This window comes from Symphalangus syndactylus, chromosome 1 (genome assembly GCF_028878055.3).
Source record: "Symphalangus syndactylus isolate Jambi chromosome 1, NHGRI_mSymSyn1-v2.1_pri, whole genome shotgun sequence".
Classification (NCBI taxonomy): Eukaryota; Metazoa; Chordata; class Mammalia; order Primates; family Hylobatidae; genus Symphalangus; species Symphalangus syndactylus.
Genome location: NC_072423.2, coordinates 91,598,745 through 91,616,885, shown reverse-complemented (window position 1 = coordinate 91,616,885; position 18,141 = coordinate 91,598,745). Strand labels below are relative to the sequence as shown.

At 49.5% G+C, this 18,141-nt stretch overlaps 1 protein-coding gene across 4 annotated transcripts; it reads left to right on the top strand.

Moving 5' to 3' along the window:
* The first annotated feature begins 1,924 nt into the window (after window positions 1–1,924).
* SLC22A6 (solute carrier family 22 member 6) lies at window positions 1,925–10,257 on the top strand. Of its 4 annotated transcripts, none has more exons than XM_055294249.2 (10): window positions 1,925–2,576; window positions 2,850–2,953; window positions 3,201–3,355; window positions 4,883–5,051; window positions 5,510–5,633; window positions 5,793–5,908; window positions 6,944–7,158; window positions 7,296–7,404; window positions 9,607–9,717; window positions 9,973–10,257. In XM_055294249.2, exons 1-10 carry the CDS (start codon window positions 2,208–2,210, stop codon window positions 10,058–10,060), a joined length of 1,560 nt encoding a protein of 519 aa, XP_055150224.2. In that variant the 5' UTR covers window positions 1,925–2,207; the 3' UTR covers window positions 10,061–10,257. The 4 variants fall into 4 exon arrangements, with proteins under 4 accessions (XP_055150224.2, XP_055150235.1, XP_055150204.2 ...); XM_055294260.2 differs by having other exon boundaries at window positions 1,926–2,576; window positions 9,607–9,678; XM_055294229.2 differs by having other exon boundaries at window positions 1,927–2,576; window positions 9,475–9,717.
* The last annotated feature ends 7,884 nt before the right edge of the window (window positions 10,258–18,141 follow it).

Here is an 18,141-nt window from a genome sequence, read left to right as displayed (position 1 = left end):
TTAAGCTTCTTACCTATATTAGTTCATTTAATGCTCCAAAAATTCAAGGCAGCCAACATAGCTATTATCCCCATCTTGCAAATGAGGACACTGAGGTACAGAGGAGTTTAGTCACTTGCCCCTGGTTCCACAGCCAGTAAGTGTGGAGTGAGGGTGTGGGTCCAAGTAGACTGACTCCAGAGTCCATGTTTTATATAATATGAATTGCATAAGTTAATAACAAGAAGCTGCCATCTACTCTCTCTCTCGGTGTCCTCAATCTGGGATCCAACCAACTGGATCCCATGGAAACCCATCCAATCAGAGCTCCACTTCCCTGATCACATGTAACTCAGGAGCCAAAACTCTATGGGAGGAATTCACGTGATTGTCTTAGAGTTGTGGCTAAAAACACAGTGAGTTCATGCTCATTGTTTTAAAAAATAACACTATGGCTGGGCGCGGTGGGTCACTCCTGTAATCTCAGTCATTTGGAAGGCTGAGGCAGGTGGATTGCTTGAGCCCAGGAGTTCAAGACCAGCCTGGGCAACATGGCAAAACCACATCTCTTAAAAATAAATAAATAAATACATGTGTGCTGGTGCACACATGTAGTTCTAGCTACTCAGGAGGCTGAACTGGGAAGATCATCTGAGCCCAGGGAGGTCAAGGCTGCAGTGTGCCAAGATTGTGCCACTACACTCCAGGCTGGATGACACAGTGAGACCCTATCTCAAAAATAAATTAAAGGGGCCAGGCATGGTGCCTCACGCCTATAATCCCAGCACTTTGGGAGGCTGAGGCGGGCAGATCACCTGAAGTCAGGAGTTCGAGACCAGCCTGGCCAACATGGTGAAACCCCATCTCTACTAAAAATAACAAAAATTAGCCAGGCGTGGTAGCACACGCCCATAATCCCAGCTACTCGGGAGGCTGAGGCATGAGAATCACTTGAACCTGGGAGGCAGAGGTTGCAGTGAGCTGAGATTGCACCATTGCACTCCAGCCTGGGCAACAGAGTGAGACTGTGTCTCAAAAAGAAAGAAAAGAGAAGAGAAGAGCGGAGGGGAGGGGAGGGGACGGGAGGGGAGGTGACAAAGGAGGGGAGAGGAGGAGAGGGGAGAAAAGCAGAAAAGAAAAAAAGAAAAGGAGGGGAGGTGAGGGAGGGGAGGGGAGGGGAGAAGAGAAGAAAACAAGAAAAGAAGAAAAGAAAAGAAAAAAGACACTATGGACAGAAGACAATATGACTAAGGGAAAAATCTGACCCTTGGAAGGGTCAGAAGAATCACTGGAAGAATCACCCGACATTGTGTATGATGTTGGTCTTAGGTCCCACTCCAAGGGCAGCCTCTGACTTCTGTTGTTTCTTCCAAATGAACAAACCCATGGTTCTATAAGACGTGAGCTGTCCCCAGAAGAACAAAGACTAGGGTTGTCACATTTAGCAAATAAGGATACAGGGTGCCCAGTCAAATTTGCACTCCAAATCAATCAAGAATTGCTTAGTGTAAGTATGTCCCATGCAATATTAGAGACATACTCATACTTTTAAAAACTCTTCATTGACCTAAAATGCAAATTTGACTTGGCACCCTGTAATTTCCCTGGCAACCCTTCCCAAAGGCAGACTATTTGGATCTCATCCACTAAAAAGGGCAGAAACTCCTCAAGAGGCCACCACACTTCCCAGAGCCCAGTCTCCTTCCTAAAAGGAAGACAAATAGATCCAACAGATCCCACTCTGGACCCCCTGCCCCCAGATGCCCCCCCAGTACACCCCTCTCCCCGCTCCTACTTCAGTCCACCCTCTCCTGCCCTTTATAACCACTTGGAGAAATTCCACTGACACAAGGAATCCTTGGAGGGTTAATCCTTCTGATACCAAGTCACACTTTAACTCATTCCCTCCAGGCCAAGGATTAAAAACTGCCCATGCAAGGGTCAGGTCTCCAGCAGACCCTGAAAGCTGAGCTGCCCTGACCCCCAAAGTGAGGAGAAGCTGCAAGGGAAAAGGGAGGGACAGATCAGGGAGACCGGGGAAGAAGGAGGAGCAGCCAAGGAGGCTGCTGTCCCCCCACAGAGCAGCTCGGACTCAGCTCCCGGAGCAACCCAGCTGCGGAGGCAACGGCAGTGCTGCTCCTCCAGTGAAGGACGGCAGACAGGCAGAGAGACAGAGGTCCTGGGACTGGAAGGCCTCAACCCCCAGCCGCTGGGCTGGGCCTGGCCCAATGGCCTTTAATGACCTCCTGCAGCAGGTGGGGGGTGTCGGCCGCTTCCAGCAGATCCAGGTCACCCTGGTGGTCCTCCCCCTGCTCCTGATGGCTTCTCACAACACCCTGCAGAACTTCACTGCTGCCATCCCTACCCACCACTGCCGCCCGCCTGCCGATGCCAACCTCAGCAAGAACGGGGGGCTGGAGGTCTGGCTGCCCCGGGACAGGAAGGGGCAGCCTGAGTCCTGCCTCCGCTTCACCTCCCCACAGTGGGGACTGCCCTTTCCCAATGGCACAGAAGCCAATGGCACAGGGGCCACAGAGCCCTGCACCGATGGCTGGATCTATGACAACAGCACCTTCCCATCTACCATCGTGACTGAGGTGAGCACCTGGGCTCCCTATCCAGGGGCCAAGATAGGAAGATGGGGGCCTTTGTTAAAAAAAAAAAAAATGTACATGGAGAAATTAACTGCTGAGTTTTTTAACTGCTGAGTTAAAAAGAAAAATGCTCTCAGCTGTCAGGACCAGAGAGGCAAAGGGCAAAGTGCTGGAGGAAGAGGGTGACATGGACCCCAGAGGACCAGCTGAAGCGGGGGAAGGGGATTCTCTGAAGCCAGGCTCATCTCTGCCTGACCCTTGCTCCTCTCCCCACAGTGGGACCTCGTGTGCTCTCACAGGGCCTTACGCCAGCTGGCCCAGTCCTTGTACATGGTGGGGGTGCTGCTCGGAGCCATGGTGTTCGGCTACCTTGCAGACAGGTCAGTCCTGGGTAGGGTCAAGAGGCTGGGCTGGGGTTAGGGGCTCAGCTGGGCTCAGGGTGTCTAGGTGGGAGCTTGGCATTGCCAGCCGGGGCTGGTTTGAGGATCTACAGCACCAGCCTCATACTTCAGAGGTCCTCAAAAGACCCCAGCCCAGGCATCGTCCAGGGCGAGCCCTCCTCTCCTGGCTCAGCCTGACCCCCATCACTCTCCAGGGCCCTGCTACAGGTCTCCCCTCCTCCCACAGGCTAGGCCGCCGGAAGGTACTGATCTTGAACTACCTGCAGACAGCTGTGTCAGGGACCTGCGCAGCCTTCGCACCCAACTTCCCCATATACTGCGCCTTCCGGCTTCTCTCGGGCATGTCTCTGGCTGGCATCTCCCTCAACTGCATGACACTGAGTGAGAGATGCTTACCGGCCCACTCCCCTCCGGCCACCCAGCCCAGCAACCCCTTTCCAGCCTCCCCTTCCAGCCTGCCCCTCCTGAGCCCTGCCTGCCCTCCAGCCTCTCTCGGGTCTCACCTTCCTGCCAATAGAACAACCTTTTCTCAGGCTCGTGCCACCCGGACCCCTCATTTAAAAACAGGATTGTGGGCCAGGCACGGTGGCTCATGCCTGTAATCCCAGCACTTTGGGAGGCCGAGGCGGACAGCTCACGAGGTCAGGAGATCGAGACCATCCTGGCTAACACGGTGAAACCCCATCTCTACTAAAAATACAAAAAATTAGCCGGGTGTGGTGGTGGGCTCCTGTAGTCCCAGCTACTCGGGAGGCTGAGGCAGGAGAATGGCATGAACCCGGGAGGCAGAGCTTGCAGTGAGCGGAGATTTCGCCACTGCACTCCAGCCTGGGCGACACAGTGACACGCTGTCTCAAAAAAAAAAAAAAAAAGCAGGATTGCAAACTCCACTGTTAGAGCCAGCAGATCATGTAAGAGGGCCAGGTGCAGGAGGCATTAGGGAATGGTGAGAACTGTATTCAAAGGAGAGACACATTCATCCAGAGACACCACAGGCACACAGCTGCTCCAGGCAGGAGATCCTAGGGCTGTCATAGCTTCCCCCTCCTCTTTGATTAATGTAAAATATCCCAGTTTTTTTTCATGTTTGCAATTAACTCTAATAATAAACACAGGACGAGGCAGCATCATGCAGACAAGACACATTTGTGGACTGATCGTGGTCTCTCCATGGGCCATTGATGTGCATCCTCTGATGGATCAACCCCCCCTTACCCCATGTTTCCCAAATGAGGAATCCGAGGCCAAGAAGAAGGGAAAGGATTTACCCAAGGGCATTCCTCAACCACAGAAGGGAATCCAAGGATTTGGGATTCTCTGGACGAGAGGAATTAACCAGGACTGGGCTAGAGCCTGGGCAAGACACCTAAGAAATCCAACCCCCAAGTCCAGCCTAAGTATCCAAGTCCCTGTCCCAGCAGCCCAATGGGGAGCCCACCTGTATAGGAGGTAGGCCTCTCCAGACCATACCAGAGAGGTGGTCCCACTCCTACTTCAAGACTCCAGGATGGAGAAAAGCCACTGCCTCCTCCAAGATGCTCTGGCCAGTGAGAGTGGAATCCAGCCCATAGCTGAAGAAGACCAGAGGAGTGGTTGCTGTTGAAGACAGACCAAGTGGCCAGAGGTGCTCTCAATGGAGAAGGAACTCTAGCCAGGAGAATAGGTTGAGGAGGAGCAGAAAAAAAAAAAAAATCAAGAGTGTGGAGGGGGCAGTTCCCAGATATTCTGAACCAGCTCCTCATCCATACCTCCACTGAAATTCCCCCACTCCCATCACTCTGGCACTCAACTTACTCGATGCATTTTCCACTGAGCCTTGGGACAGACCAAGGTTTGGAGGGAGGGAGGGGTCTTTACTAGCCCAGCAGCCCAGGTAGTTGCAGCATTCTGTCTTAACCCTCTTTCCAGATGTGGAGTGGATGCCCATCCACACACGGGCCTGCGTGGGCACCTTGATTGGCTATGTCTACAGCCTGGGCCAGTTCCTCCTGGCCGGTGTGGCCTACGCTGTGCCCCAATGGCGCCACCTGCAGCTACTGACCTCTGCGCCTTTTTTTGCCTTCTTCATCTACTCCTGGTGCGTGGGGCCTAGGGTTGGAGGTGGTTGCCACAGGAGCCCAGAGGCTGCAAGGGACAGGACATCTCCCAGAGCTCAGCACACATCCCATCCCACAAATGTAGAGAAGGTCAAACCCAGTCCAATGCCTCTGTGTGACAGATAGGGAAACCAAGGCTGTGGGGAGAAGGCTTTGCCCCAGGATATCCAATTCTCTGGCTTCCCCCACTCAGTTCTTCAGCCTGCCTGCTCTGCTCCCCCTACCAGCAACCAAGAGCTGAGCTTCTGGATTGGGGAATATGTCATTACCAAGCTCGGCACTGCCTCGTGGTCCTAGAGAGAGGGATTTGGCAAGGCCCCTGGGTTCCCAACCTTAAATAAAATCCCATCGCAGGCCCCTAGAAAGCCCAGCCCCAGCCCCCCACCCAGCTGACTGGAACTGAAGCCATGCTGACACCCACCCCCACCCCCGCTCCCAGGTTCTTCATCGAGTCAGCCCGCTGGCACTCCTCCTCCGGGAGGCTGGACCTCACCCTGAGGGCCCTGCAGAGAGTCGCCCGGATCAATGGGAAGCGGGAAGAAGGAGCCAAGTTGAGTATGGAGGTGAGATCCCCTGAGACTTCCCATGATAACCTCCCAGGGCTTCACCCCCAAACCCCAAACCCAGGACCCAGGGCCCAGGGAACTCCTCTGAGTAAGGGATTAGGCTGGGAGGAGATCCTTGGGAGTATCCCAGGCCCTGAGCTCTGCCGGTCCCAGCAGGTACTCCGAGCCAGTCTGCAGAAGGAGCTGACCATGGGCAAAGGCCAGGCATCGGCCATGGAGCTGCTGCGCTGCCCCACCCTCCGCCACCTCTTCCTCCGCCTCTCCATGCTGTGGTAGGCCCAGAAAGACAGACAGACTGAGACAAAAGGCTGCCTGGGGCGGGAGGAGACACAATGGGTGAAAGAGGCCAGACAAGAGGGCAGGAAGGTCAGCAGACCTGCTGTGAGAAGCAGTAACCCCACACTAGGGATCATCCTCAGGAACCAGATGCCCCCTAGCCTCGACTCAGTCCCAGTCTCCACACGGGACACCAGTCTCCCCATCTTGTCCTTTCACTAGCCCTGTTCCAATGTGGAGACACCTCATCAGGACCAGTGGGCTCCAGAGTCAATAGACTTACATCATGAAGGCAGAGACCAGTCTGGCTTGCAAAATATTCACAGATTTTACTGGCCTGATGGTGCCTGCCAGAAACACATGCACAGGCAACAAGATGACTAAAACTCATCTCCAAAGAACACTTTGGCCAAGGCCAAAGAAAATCTTCCTTTCCCTTTGCAACACTCCCCATTATCCTTCCTTCCCATCACCATAGCAATCCCATGACAGTTAAGGGAAACATAATCAGAAGGAACAATCCTGCCAATGAATTATTTGCTTCCAATTTGGGATTTATTCTCAGTCATGGGCTCTAGCCAATAATCTTGAGCTTCGTTTTTTGGGCTCTTGACATCTTAAAAAGCACAACACTCATCCCAGGACCATGGACAGGTCCCAGAAGGCTCTGTACTCTCCCAGCTGCCTTGGCCCTGAAGATGGCTTGGATATGTACCTGCCCTCCCTCAGCCCAGCATCAATTGATAAGATGAGAACTAAACCTATGTAAATCCTACATAGCAACTAAGTGAAAATTCCCCCAATTAACTGGAACCCTAGTTATCAGAAGATTGGGAAATTTGGAGTACTAGAGGACTACCTCAATACTTAAACTCTGCAGTTTAATTATATGGTTAAATGAAGAAATATTAGCCAAGGCAGATTCCAGCTCCTTAAGCAGGGTACCCAATGCAGTTCCCCCACTGTTTTGAAAGAGCACCCCACTTTAAGCCTTCCTAACAAACTCCATACCCCTCTCTTCTCTCTGCTAGGTTTGCCACTAGCTTTGCATACTATGGGCTGGTCATGGACCTGCAGGGCTTTGGAGTCAGCATCTACCTAATCCAGGTGATCTTTGGTGCCGTGGACCTGCCTGCCAAGCTTGTGGGCTTCCTTGTCATCAACTCCCTGGGTCGCCGGCCTGCCCAGATGGCTGCGCTGCTGCTGGCAGGCATCTGCATCCTGCTCAATGGGGTGATACCCCAGGGTGAGCACCCACGAGCACCTTGGCCCCTTCTCCTCAGCCCCATCCCCACACATAACCCAACCTCTCAGAAGGGAGGGGGCCAATTCCTCCTAGCCTCCACTCCCAAGCTCCTGCTATCCCCCCTTCTTTCTCTCTAGACCAGTCCATTGTCCGAACCTCTCTTGCTGTGCTGGGGAAGGGTTGTCTGGCTGCCTCCTTCAACTGCATCTTCCTGTACACTGGGGAACTGTATCCCACAATGATCCGGTGAGTGGGAGCCTAATGGGAGAATGACAGCCTTTTCCTGGAGAAAGACATTCTCCTGTGCACAGGTTGGACCCCAGAGCTAAATCAAGTACATCCCAGCCCAAAGGCCCCTCCCAACACTCATCATTGCAAGGCACATAGTAGCCACTGAGTACACACCTCATGGCCTAGCTAACACAGGTGTTACTGTCCTCTAAGCCCTTACCGGACCCTAGAAGGTCTCAAAAGTAGCCACCAACTGGGGCAGGGTAAGGAACCAAGAAGACACATCTCAGAGGGAACAAATTGAAGTCCTCCTTTAATCTCCAAACCACAAATTAGAAGCTGCCACCAAATCTACATTCCGTTTATAAACCAAGTGATACACCTGAAAGCAAAGACCATAAACATGAAAGCAATTTCCTATCTCAAGATTCACTCCTGATAATATCCCAGCAGTAGGAATAAATATAGTATTGCTTATTTGAGTCCTAAGATGGGGGACAGTATTTTTGCATTAAGAAACAAGAATGGGGGCCCGGCATGGTGGCTCATGCCTGTAATCCCAGCACCTTGGGAGGCCGAGGCAGGCGGATCACAAGGTCAAGAGATCAAGACCGGCCAGGCGCGGTGGCTCACGCCTGTAATCCCAGCACTTTGGGAGGCCGACGCAGGCGGATCACGAGGTCAGGAGATCGAGACCATCCTGGCTAACAAGGTGAAACCCTGTCTGTACTAAAAATACAAAAATTAGCTAGGCGTGGTGGCAGGCGCCTGTAGTCCCAGCTACTTGGGAGACTGAGGCAGGAGAATGTCGTGAACCCGGGAGGCGGAGCTTGCAGTGAGCCGAGATTGTGCCACTGCACTCCAGCCTGGGTGACAGAGCAAGACTCCGTCTCAAAAAAAAAAAGAGATCAAGACCATCCTGCAAGACCATCCTGGCTAACCAACATGGTGAAACTCCATCTGTACTAAAAATACAAAAATTAGCCGGGCGTAGTGGCACACGACTGTAGTCCCAGCTACTTGGGAGGCTGAGGCAGGAGAATCGCTTGAACCCAGGAGGCAGAGGTTGCAGTAAGCCGAGGTCGTGCCACTGCACTCCAGCCCTGGCAACAGAGCGAGACTCCATCTCAAAAAAAATAAAATAAAATAAAATAAACAAGAATGGGGTGCAAAATTTACATGAGATGTCAAAGAAATGTCAGGCTTCCCTGGGCTACTTGGAGTGGGCCTGTAAGGTCCGCAGAGTGGAACCCTGAGGGTCATGGTCCCGTGCCCTTACCAGATTTCAGATGAAAGAGCAATAATCCGAAGCACTCACTATGTACCAGGCAGTGTCTTAAACTTTTCACAAATATTAATTCATTTAATCTGCATAACAAGCCATTGTGGTAGGCACTATCATTATTCCCACTTACAAACGTGAAAGCTGAGGCAAAGAGAGGTCAAGTGACTTCTCCAAGATCACACAGCTAACAAATGGTGAAGCATGCATTTGAACCCCAAGCAGTATGTCTCCTGAGTCAATGTTTTTAACCTCTTCTCTCATGAAGAATGTTGTTAACATGCAGATTCCAGCTCCCTCCCCCTAGGGATTCTAATCCAATAGGTATATGTTGGCTTGTTGCAACTGTAACACAATTCCTCCAGGTGATCTGAGAACCATAGGTGTAACACAACTGAATCATTTGACAGCTACAGAAACTGAAGCCCAGGGAGGGAAAGGGGCTTGCCCAAAGTCACACAGCAAGTTAAGGGCAGAGGCAAAATTCAATCTTAAGTCTCCTTATTCTCTGGCCACAACCCTTTCCAACTTCTCTTTTTAAAAAGATTACCAACAGCTGTGGTGGGGGAGGACCATTTGAGCCCAGGAGTTTAAGACCAGCCCTGGCAACACAGATATCCTATCTCTACAAAAAAAAAAAAAAAAAAAAATCGCCAAATTGGTTTGCTAATCAAATGGGGAACAGAGGAGGTACTGGGAGCGTCCTGGGGGCTGAGCCTGAGCTGCCACCCTCCAAATAGGACCAGCATCTGGGCATTCATGCCAGAACTCTAACCAACACCCATCCGCTGTGGGCCCTGCAGGCAGACAGGCATGGGAATGGGCAGCACCATGGCCCGAGTGGGCAGCATCGTGAGCCCACTGGTGAGCATGACTGCCGAGCTCTACCCCTCCATGCCTCTCTTCATCTACGGTGCTGTTCCCGTGGCCGCCAGCGCTGTCACTGTCCTCCTGCCAGAGACCCTGGGCCAGCCACTGCCGGACACGGTGCAGGACCTGGAGAGCAGGTGGGCCCCCACTCAGAAAGAAGCAGGGATATATCCCAGGTCACACATGCAGGGTGGGGTGGCATTGAGACTCAAGCCTAGGCTTCCTCTTCTAGCCCAAAGCCCTTTGTCCCCAATTGCCTGAGCTTCTCCTAGAATCCTTCCTGGGGATCCCAGCTCCAGGGAGCAGTCGGTATTTGGGGCAGAGAGCAGGTGTCCAGGCACAGCTAAGTGGAGACCCCCTGGGAGCCTCCATATCCCAGCCCTGGCCTGGAGGCTGCATACCCAGAGTGCCATTCTTCTGCCGCCCTGCAGGAAAGGGAAACAGACACGACAGCAACAAGAGCACCAGAAGTATATGGTCCCACTGCAGGCCTCAGCACAGGAGAAGAATGGACTCTGAGGACTGAGAAGGGGCCTTACAGAACCCTAAAGGGAGGGAAGGTCCTACAGGTCTCCAGCCACCCACATAAGGAGGAGGAAGAGGAAATGGTGACCCAAGTGTGGGGGCTGTGGTTCAGGAAAGCACCTTCCCAGGGGTCCACCTCCCTTTATAAACCCCACCAGAACCACATCATTAAAAGGTTTGACTGTGCACCATCTCTCCGTGTCTCTCATGTCTCAAATGGAATGGCCATTCCATTTTAGTCAGCTTCCAGCCCAAGAGGCCATACAGTCCCCTCCCACCCATTCCATCCCCAGGACTTTACAAACCATCCCAGAAAATTAGAAAAGACTCTTGCCTTTGCCCCTCTCTATCCCTCCCTCTTCCCTCCCCCATCCTCTAACCTATTCAAATATTTCTGTGAGATTTAGCTAAATATTTAATGCTCCTCCCTTCCCTGTCAGGCTAGAAATTGACAAGCGCTGAAATGACAGGCTGAAGTGAAAACAGCCAATCAGAGGCTTTGTTTCAAGATCGCCCCACTCTGTGAGAGCAGGTGGAAACCTCTGACAGCAAAGGAGAAGAAAAAGGACAACAGCTGGCCAGGGGTGGTGGCTCACACCTGTAATCCCAGCATGTTGGGAGGCCGAGGTGGGTGGATCACTTCAGCCAGGAGTTCAAGACCAGCCTGGGCAACATAGCGAGACGCTGCCTCTATTTAAAAAAAAAAAAAAAAAAAAAAGACAACAGCTGTGACTTCAGGATGTTGCAGGATGTTGGCCCCTCTAGCAGCATGGTCAGGATGATGGACTCTCTATATTCCAGCAGGGTCTGGACTGAAAACCCACTCTAGATTAGCCTGCTAGCTAACCTAATCCTGCCTGCTGCACTACCTGAGCTTTCTTGGTTGTTCTGCCTCCTGTGGGCTCTGGGCTGGTGGAGGGAAGAGAATAGGGAAGGGGGAGTGGGGAACATACCCAGCGAGACCCAGCACTGAGTGCTAACTATGTGTCCTAAGCCATTTCCCTATATTAACTCATTTACTCCTCCCGGTAACCCTTGGAGATTACTACAATTATTCCCTATTTTACAGATAAGAAAATCAAGACACAGAGAGGTTAAGTAACCCGTCCAGTTCACACAGCTGGTAAATTGTGGAGTCAGGATTAGAATTCAGACAATCTGGCACCAGGATATGTGTGCCTGACCCCTCTGCTGCCAAGAGCTGTGAGGCACTGAAACTTTAGCCTCTTTCACCCCCAGGACCCAGCTTCTCCTCCTTCCTTCTGGGCTGAAAAGAAAAAGACTGAAAAGAAGGGGAGGAAGGGAGATGATCATGGGAGGAACCATGTGAAAGGAGTTGGGGGGAAGGCACTTTACAGTCAGGAAAAGACCAGGACGTCCAGCACGTGTGTCCTCAAAGGAGCTCACTTCAGGGAAGCCTGGGGCAGCCTGAGAAGGGCAGCCTGAGAAATGCAGCCCTGTTCACACCTACAGGTGGCAGGAGTGAGGCCTGCTGCGCCCTGCCATAAATGCTCGCTGGCACACTGCCTGGAACCCTATTCCCAGCAGCCAGCCTGGCCCCCGAGCCAGCCCCTTATCCCCCGGGGGAAAGTCCACATTCATTCCTTGAGCTGAACACACTGCCTTCCAGGTGGGACCCCAGGGGTTCGGGTTGACTTACGGCAATCTGGAAAGAGGGGTTGGCCTGAAGATCCCCTGAAAAAATACCACACAGCCCGGGGAGATCTCACAGCAACTCAGACAACAGGACTCTCAGGGCAAATCTGGGCACAGCAGAAATCACCATAACCCACCTCACCTCCTGGAACATCTGGAGCCTTGGTGTTCCCCCTTGGTGCTGAAACTCCTCATGCTCCCATTGGTTGCTTGAGGGTCACCAGCCCCACTCATCCTGCAGTTTCTCAGGCAGCACTGCCCTCATGGCTGACCCTCGCGGAGCGTCTGGACTGAGACTGGGAGACAAGACACATGGATTTAGCCCTGCTTCTGCAGATCCGGGGTTTTGAGACCAGTGACTTGGCCTACCACTGGCTCCAGACCCTGCCAGCAACTCTGACATGCCTGGCTCCTCCTGCAAATCTCTCATCTCTGTGCTCAGATCACCTGGTATCTGCAGATACCTCAGCAAGGATGCCCAGAGCCAGCCGTAGCTTGCCCCAGCTGCACCCCAACTGGTACAAGTCCTGGGTGCTGATTCAGCCAGCTCAGACCATTCACACAGAATCCATTCCCCCAGCTCCTGGCCTGGGACTTCCTATACTCATCCTGTGCCCTTGACAAAAGAGAACCCTACCTTCCTCCCACTTCTAAGTCACCAGTAAGTGACTTCTGACCTTGCCTCCCCAAGGAATCAGCCCCAAACACAGGCTCAGATCCCATCCTCTAGCCTTGGCCCTGAGGCTGAGTTGGGACACTGTCATGCCCCACCACAGCGGCCTCAGATGCTCTCCTCATTTTTTTTTTTTTTTTTTCTGAGACAGTGTCTTGCTCTGTTGCCCAGGCTGGAGTGCAGTGACACGATCTCAGCTCACTGCAACATTTGCCTCCCAGGTTCAAGCAATTCTCACTGCAATGTCAGCCTCCCAAGTAGCTGGGATTGTAGGCGCACACCACCACATCTGGCTAGTTTTTCTATTTTTAGTAGAAACAGGGTTTCATCATGTTAGCCAGGCTGGTCTTGAACTCTTGACTTGAAATGATCCTTTCGCCTCAGCCTCCCAAAGTGCTGAGATTACAGGCATGAGCCACTGCGCCCGGCCTATCTCCAGTTGTGACCACAGGTCCTATCCTCAGCCAGCTTGGCAGGGCCTTGTAGCCACCCTCAGTTTCCTGGCCAGGATGGCACACTCAGGAGGATCCTCAACTGCCTGGTCCTACAGAGTGCTCACCAGAAGCCACATTCTCAGGGCTCCATGCCATCATCCCAGGTCCCACCTTGACAGCCCCAGTTTCACACCACTCCAAGCCCCTCCCTTGGGCTCTTCTCTCCCCTTTCCCAGGAGTTTGCATGACCCATTTGGGTCATGTATAGAGCAGATGCCCAAATAGCTAAATTTCATATCATGTGGGAAGCTGAATAATGGTCCCCAAATATGCCCACATCCTAATCTCTGGAACCTGTATGTTACCTTACATGGTAAAAGGGATTTTGCAGTTGTGATTAAACTAAGGATTTTGAGATCAGGGGGTGGGTTATCCTGGATTATCTGGGTGGACCCGATGTGGTCACAACAGTACTTACAAGAGGAAGGCAGGAGACCAGAGTGAGTAGTAGATGAGACAACAGAAGCAAGAGGGTGGAGTGAAGCAGGAAGGGACCAAAAAGAATTTTTAAAAAACACATTCAAGTCAAAACAGAGACCATAAACCTCAATTCATTCAATAATTTATCATTCAAACCACTAAGTAAACGCATTTGGTGTTGCCAAAAAAAAAAAAAAAAGAAGGAACCACCAGCCAAAGAATGCAAATAGCCTCTAAAAGGCAAGGAAATGGATTCTTCCCTAATGCCTGCAGAAGAAATGCAGCTGGGTCGATATATTGATTTTTTTTTTCTTTTTTTCTTTTTGAGGCAGAGTCTTGCTCTGTCATCCAGGCTGGAGTGCAGGGGCGCGATTTCGGCTCACTGCAACCTCCACCTCCTGGGTTCAAGCAATTCTCCTGCCTCAGCCTCCCGAGTAGCTGGGACTACAGGCATGTATCACCATGCCCAGCTACTTTTTGTATTTTCTGTAGAGATGGGGTTTCGCCATGTTGGCCAGGCTGCCTCCTGAGTTCAAGTGATTCTCCCGCCTCAGCCTCCCAGATAGCTGGGACTCAGGTGTGCACCATCATGCCCTGCTAATTTTTGTATTTTTAGTAGAGACAGGGTTTCACCACGTTGGACAGGCTGGTCTCAAACTCCTGACCTCAGGTGATCTGCCTGCCTTGCCCTCCCAAAGTGCGAGAATTACAGGCGTGAGCTACCATGCCTCACCGATATATTGATTTTAGACATCTGGCCTTCAGAATTACAAGAGAACAAATCTGTGCTGTTTTAAGCCACTAAATTTGTGGCAGTTTGTTAACAACAGCAATATGAAACTGATATGCATCCCTTGTTCTTAGATTCCTCCAGGGAGGCCCCTGGAGATTTTCTTTTTCCCATGCACTATAATTTTTGTAGGGATGGGTTGTAATGTCTGGATCATCATAGGCCTCACCTCTTCCTATTGTCTTATAGCTTGTCGGATTCACAGAGTCTAAATTAGCCACTAGCCCTTGTAGACACTTAAGTTTGGGACTCCTAGACTGCTCTGTGCTACACTCCCACCACTACCATTCCTTATGTTTAAAAATTGTGAAAGGAAAATTGTGTCATAGGTGCAGGAAGCAAAAGGAAAACACTGACTGGGTAGACTCCATTGCGCCACTGCACCTCCTCTTTCAAGAAAACCATTTGGATGTTCTCTGAGATGTGACTGTCTCCATGTGGTTCATGTTGTAGTCATAGAACAGCGGAGGACTCTACTGCAAAAATGCTGTAGTAATGGCCGGGCGCGGTGGCTCATACCTGTAATCCCAGCACTTTGGGAAGTTGAGGGGGGCGAATCACCTGAGGTCAGAAGTTCAAGACCAGCCTGGCCAACAGGGCGAAACCCCATCTCTACTAAAAGTACAAAAATTAGCTGGGCGTGGTGATGGTTGCCTGTAATCCCAGCTACTCAGGAGGCTGAGGCAGGAGAAGCTTGAACCTGGGAGGCGAAGGTTGCAGTGAGGCGAGATTGCGCCACTGCACTCCAGCCCGGGCAACAAGAGCGAGACTCCTCTCAAAAAAAAAAAATTCTGTAGTAATAAGCTAGATGAACTTGAGGCTCAGCTTTCCTGACCCATTCTAGTGAGGTCTGCTCCTCCTAAACCCCTCCCCCAATAGAATCCTGCACCCCAGTAGCAATAGTAAGTGCCATGTGAACCACACCCATAGAAGAGACAAAGCAGCCTGTAAGGGCTGAATGTAGGGTTTAGATGTAGGTGGCAGACAACGTTGAGTCTGGATGGATATCCAGAACTGTGGCAGCCATCCTGTAACCCAAAGGGAAACCAGAGCATGGACTAAGGCAACCAATGAGGATATTATAATGGAAAGATGGAACTAATCTGGGGTTTGATGATTTAACCCCACCGATTTAATCAATACTGGCACCACCTACCTCTACTCTGATTGTTAAGGGTAACAATTTAAGTCCTCCTTATACTTTAAGCCAGTGTGAGTTCATTTTTCTATGATTTGTGGTCAAAGATATCTTATATTTTTACAGCTTTATTGAAATACAACAGACAGACAATTAGTTGCTCGAGTGGTGGTGGTGGTGTTGGTATTGTTGAGACGGGCTCTTGCTCTTGGCCCCAGGCTGGAGTGCAGTGGTGCGATCACAGCTCACTGCAGCCTCAACCTTCTGGGCTCGAGCAATTATCCCACGTCAGCCTCCTGAATAGCTGGGACTACAGGCAAGGGCCACCACTCCTAGCTAATGTTTGTATTTTTTTGAAGAAACAGGGTCTCCCTATGATACCAAGGCAGAGTCGCTCATATTTACAGTGTAAAATCGGATGCGTTTCGACACATGCATACATCCATGAAATCATCACTACAATCAAAACAATGAACATATCCATCACCACCAAAAGCTTTCTCACGCTCCTTCTTCGTGTGAACATAGGTTTCTACTTCTCTTGAACCAGATTCTCTTGCTCAGATTGGTTTCATCTTTCCATTATATTATCCTTAAATATCAAGGAGTGGAATGGCTGAGTACTATGTAAGGTGTATGTTTAACTTTTTAAGAAATAGCCAAACAGCCAGGCGTGGTGGCTCACACCTGTAATCCTAGTAACTCAAGAGGCTGAGGCAGGAGGACCCCTTGACCCCAAGAGTTCAAGACCAGCCTGGACAACATAGCAAGACCCTGTCTCTAAAAAATAAAAATAAATAAATAATTTTAAACCATGTTTTTAGTAGAGACAGGGTCTCGCCATGTTACCCAGGCTGATCTCAAACTCCTGGCCCCAAGTGCTGGGGTTATAGGCATGAGCTATCACACCAGCCAAAATTTTACAAAAAGAAATAGCCAAAAATTTTCTTAACATTTTATATTCCCACCAGCAGTATATGAGAGATCCAGTTGTTCCACATCTTTGTCAAAACTTGGTATGATTGCTTTTTTTGTTGTTGTTTTTTGAGATGGAGTCTCTCTTCGTAGCCCAGGCTGGAGTGCAGTGGTGTGATCTCTGCTCACTGCAACCTCCACCTCTTGGATTCAAGCAATTATCTTGCCTCAGCCTCCTGAGTAGCTGGGATTACAGGTGCGTACCACCACACCCAGCTAATTTTTTTGTATTTTTAGTAGAGATGAGGTTTTGCCATGTTGGCCAGGCTGATCTCGAACTCCTGACCTCAAGTGATCCACCTGCCCTGGCATCTCCAAGTGCTGGGATTACAGGCATGAGTCACCATGCCTGGTCTGATTGCTGTTTTTAACTTAAGCCATTCTAGTGGATGTGTACTGGTATCTTATTGTAGTTTTAATTTACATTTCTCTGAAGACTAATGATCTAAAGCAACTGTTCACTTGCTTATTTCCATCTAGACCTCTTCTTTGGTGAGGTGTCTGTTAAAAAATTTGCACATTTTAAAATTTTGATTGTTTGTTTCATATTGTTGAGTTGGAAACTTTTTATACATTTCAAAAACAAGCCCCTTGCCAGATATGTGTTTTGCAAATGTTTTCTCCATGTTTACAGTTTGCCTTTTCAGTTTTATAACAGTGACTTCTGAAGAACAGAAGTTTTTAAACTGTGATGAAGTCCAGTTTACTGATTTTATAGTTAATGCTTTTTGAGTCTTTTTTTTTTTAATCTTTGCCAAACCCAAGGACACTAAATTTTTCTCCTTTTTTTAATAGAAGTTTTATAGTTTTAACTTTTATATTTAGGGTCTATGATCCAATTTGAGTTATTTCTGTAAATGATATGAGGTAAACAGATTGTGGTTCATTGCTTTTTGCATATGGATATCCAATTGTTCCAGCACCATTTGTTGAAAGATTTTCTTTTCCTCATTGAATTGTCTAAACACCCTGGTTGGAGATCAGTTGGCTACACATGTGTGGCTCTATTTCTGGACTCTATTTTGTTCCATTGATCTATTTGTCTTTACATAAATCCCACACTGTCATAATTGATGTAACTTTGTAATTAGCTTTGAACTCAGACGGTGTAGATTCTCTAACCTTGTTCAACTTTTTCAAAGTTGTTTTGGCTAGTCTGGATGCTTTGCATTTCCATATAAATTTTAAAATCAACTTGTACATTTCTACCAAGAAAACTTCTGTGATTTTTATTTGTATTATGTTGAATCATAAATCATCTTGGGAAAAACTGACATCTTAATAATATTGAGTGTCCCAATCCATGATATAGTTCTCCATTTATCTAGGTCTTCACAATGATGTTTTGTATTTTCATTGTGTAGGTTTTGTACATCTTTTGTCAAATTTATCCCTACAGATTTCATATTTTTATACTATGTTAAAAGAAAAACTTCAGACAAAATAAATGTAACAGATTTTATAGCATTAAAGCATTAATGAATTGGGCAGCACTCGAAATCAGAAGAGGTTCATGTAGCTGCACTTAAGCACTACAAGCAGATCTTCATAGTCTGAACACAAAAGTAAAGAAATAACTTAATTGCCTACAGGTAGGCATTTGTTTTGTTTTGTTTTGTTTTCTTTGTAGACACAGGGTTTCACCATCTTGACCAGGCTGGCCTCAAGCCCCTGGCTTCAAGTGACCCCCCACCTTGGCCTCCCAAAGTGCTGGGATTACAGGCATGAGCCACCATGCTCAGGCACTATTTGTCTTATTTGGGTATGATCTGGTGGAAAGTTCCTAGCTGTATAACTAATGGCTAACTGGATATTTGTGATTGGCTGAAGCTTGGTATCTGTTTTGGTTTTGGTTTTTCAAAATTAATTAGTTACAAAGAATGCCTCTAGGTTAAGTTTCAGTTTGCTCATGTAAGGGTTCTGGATACA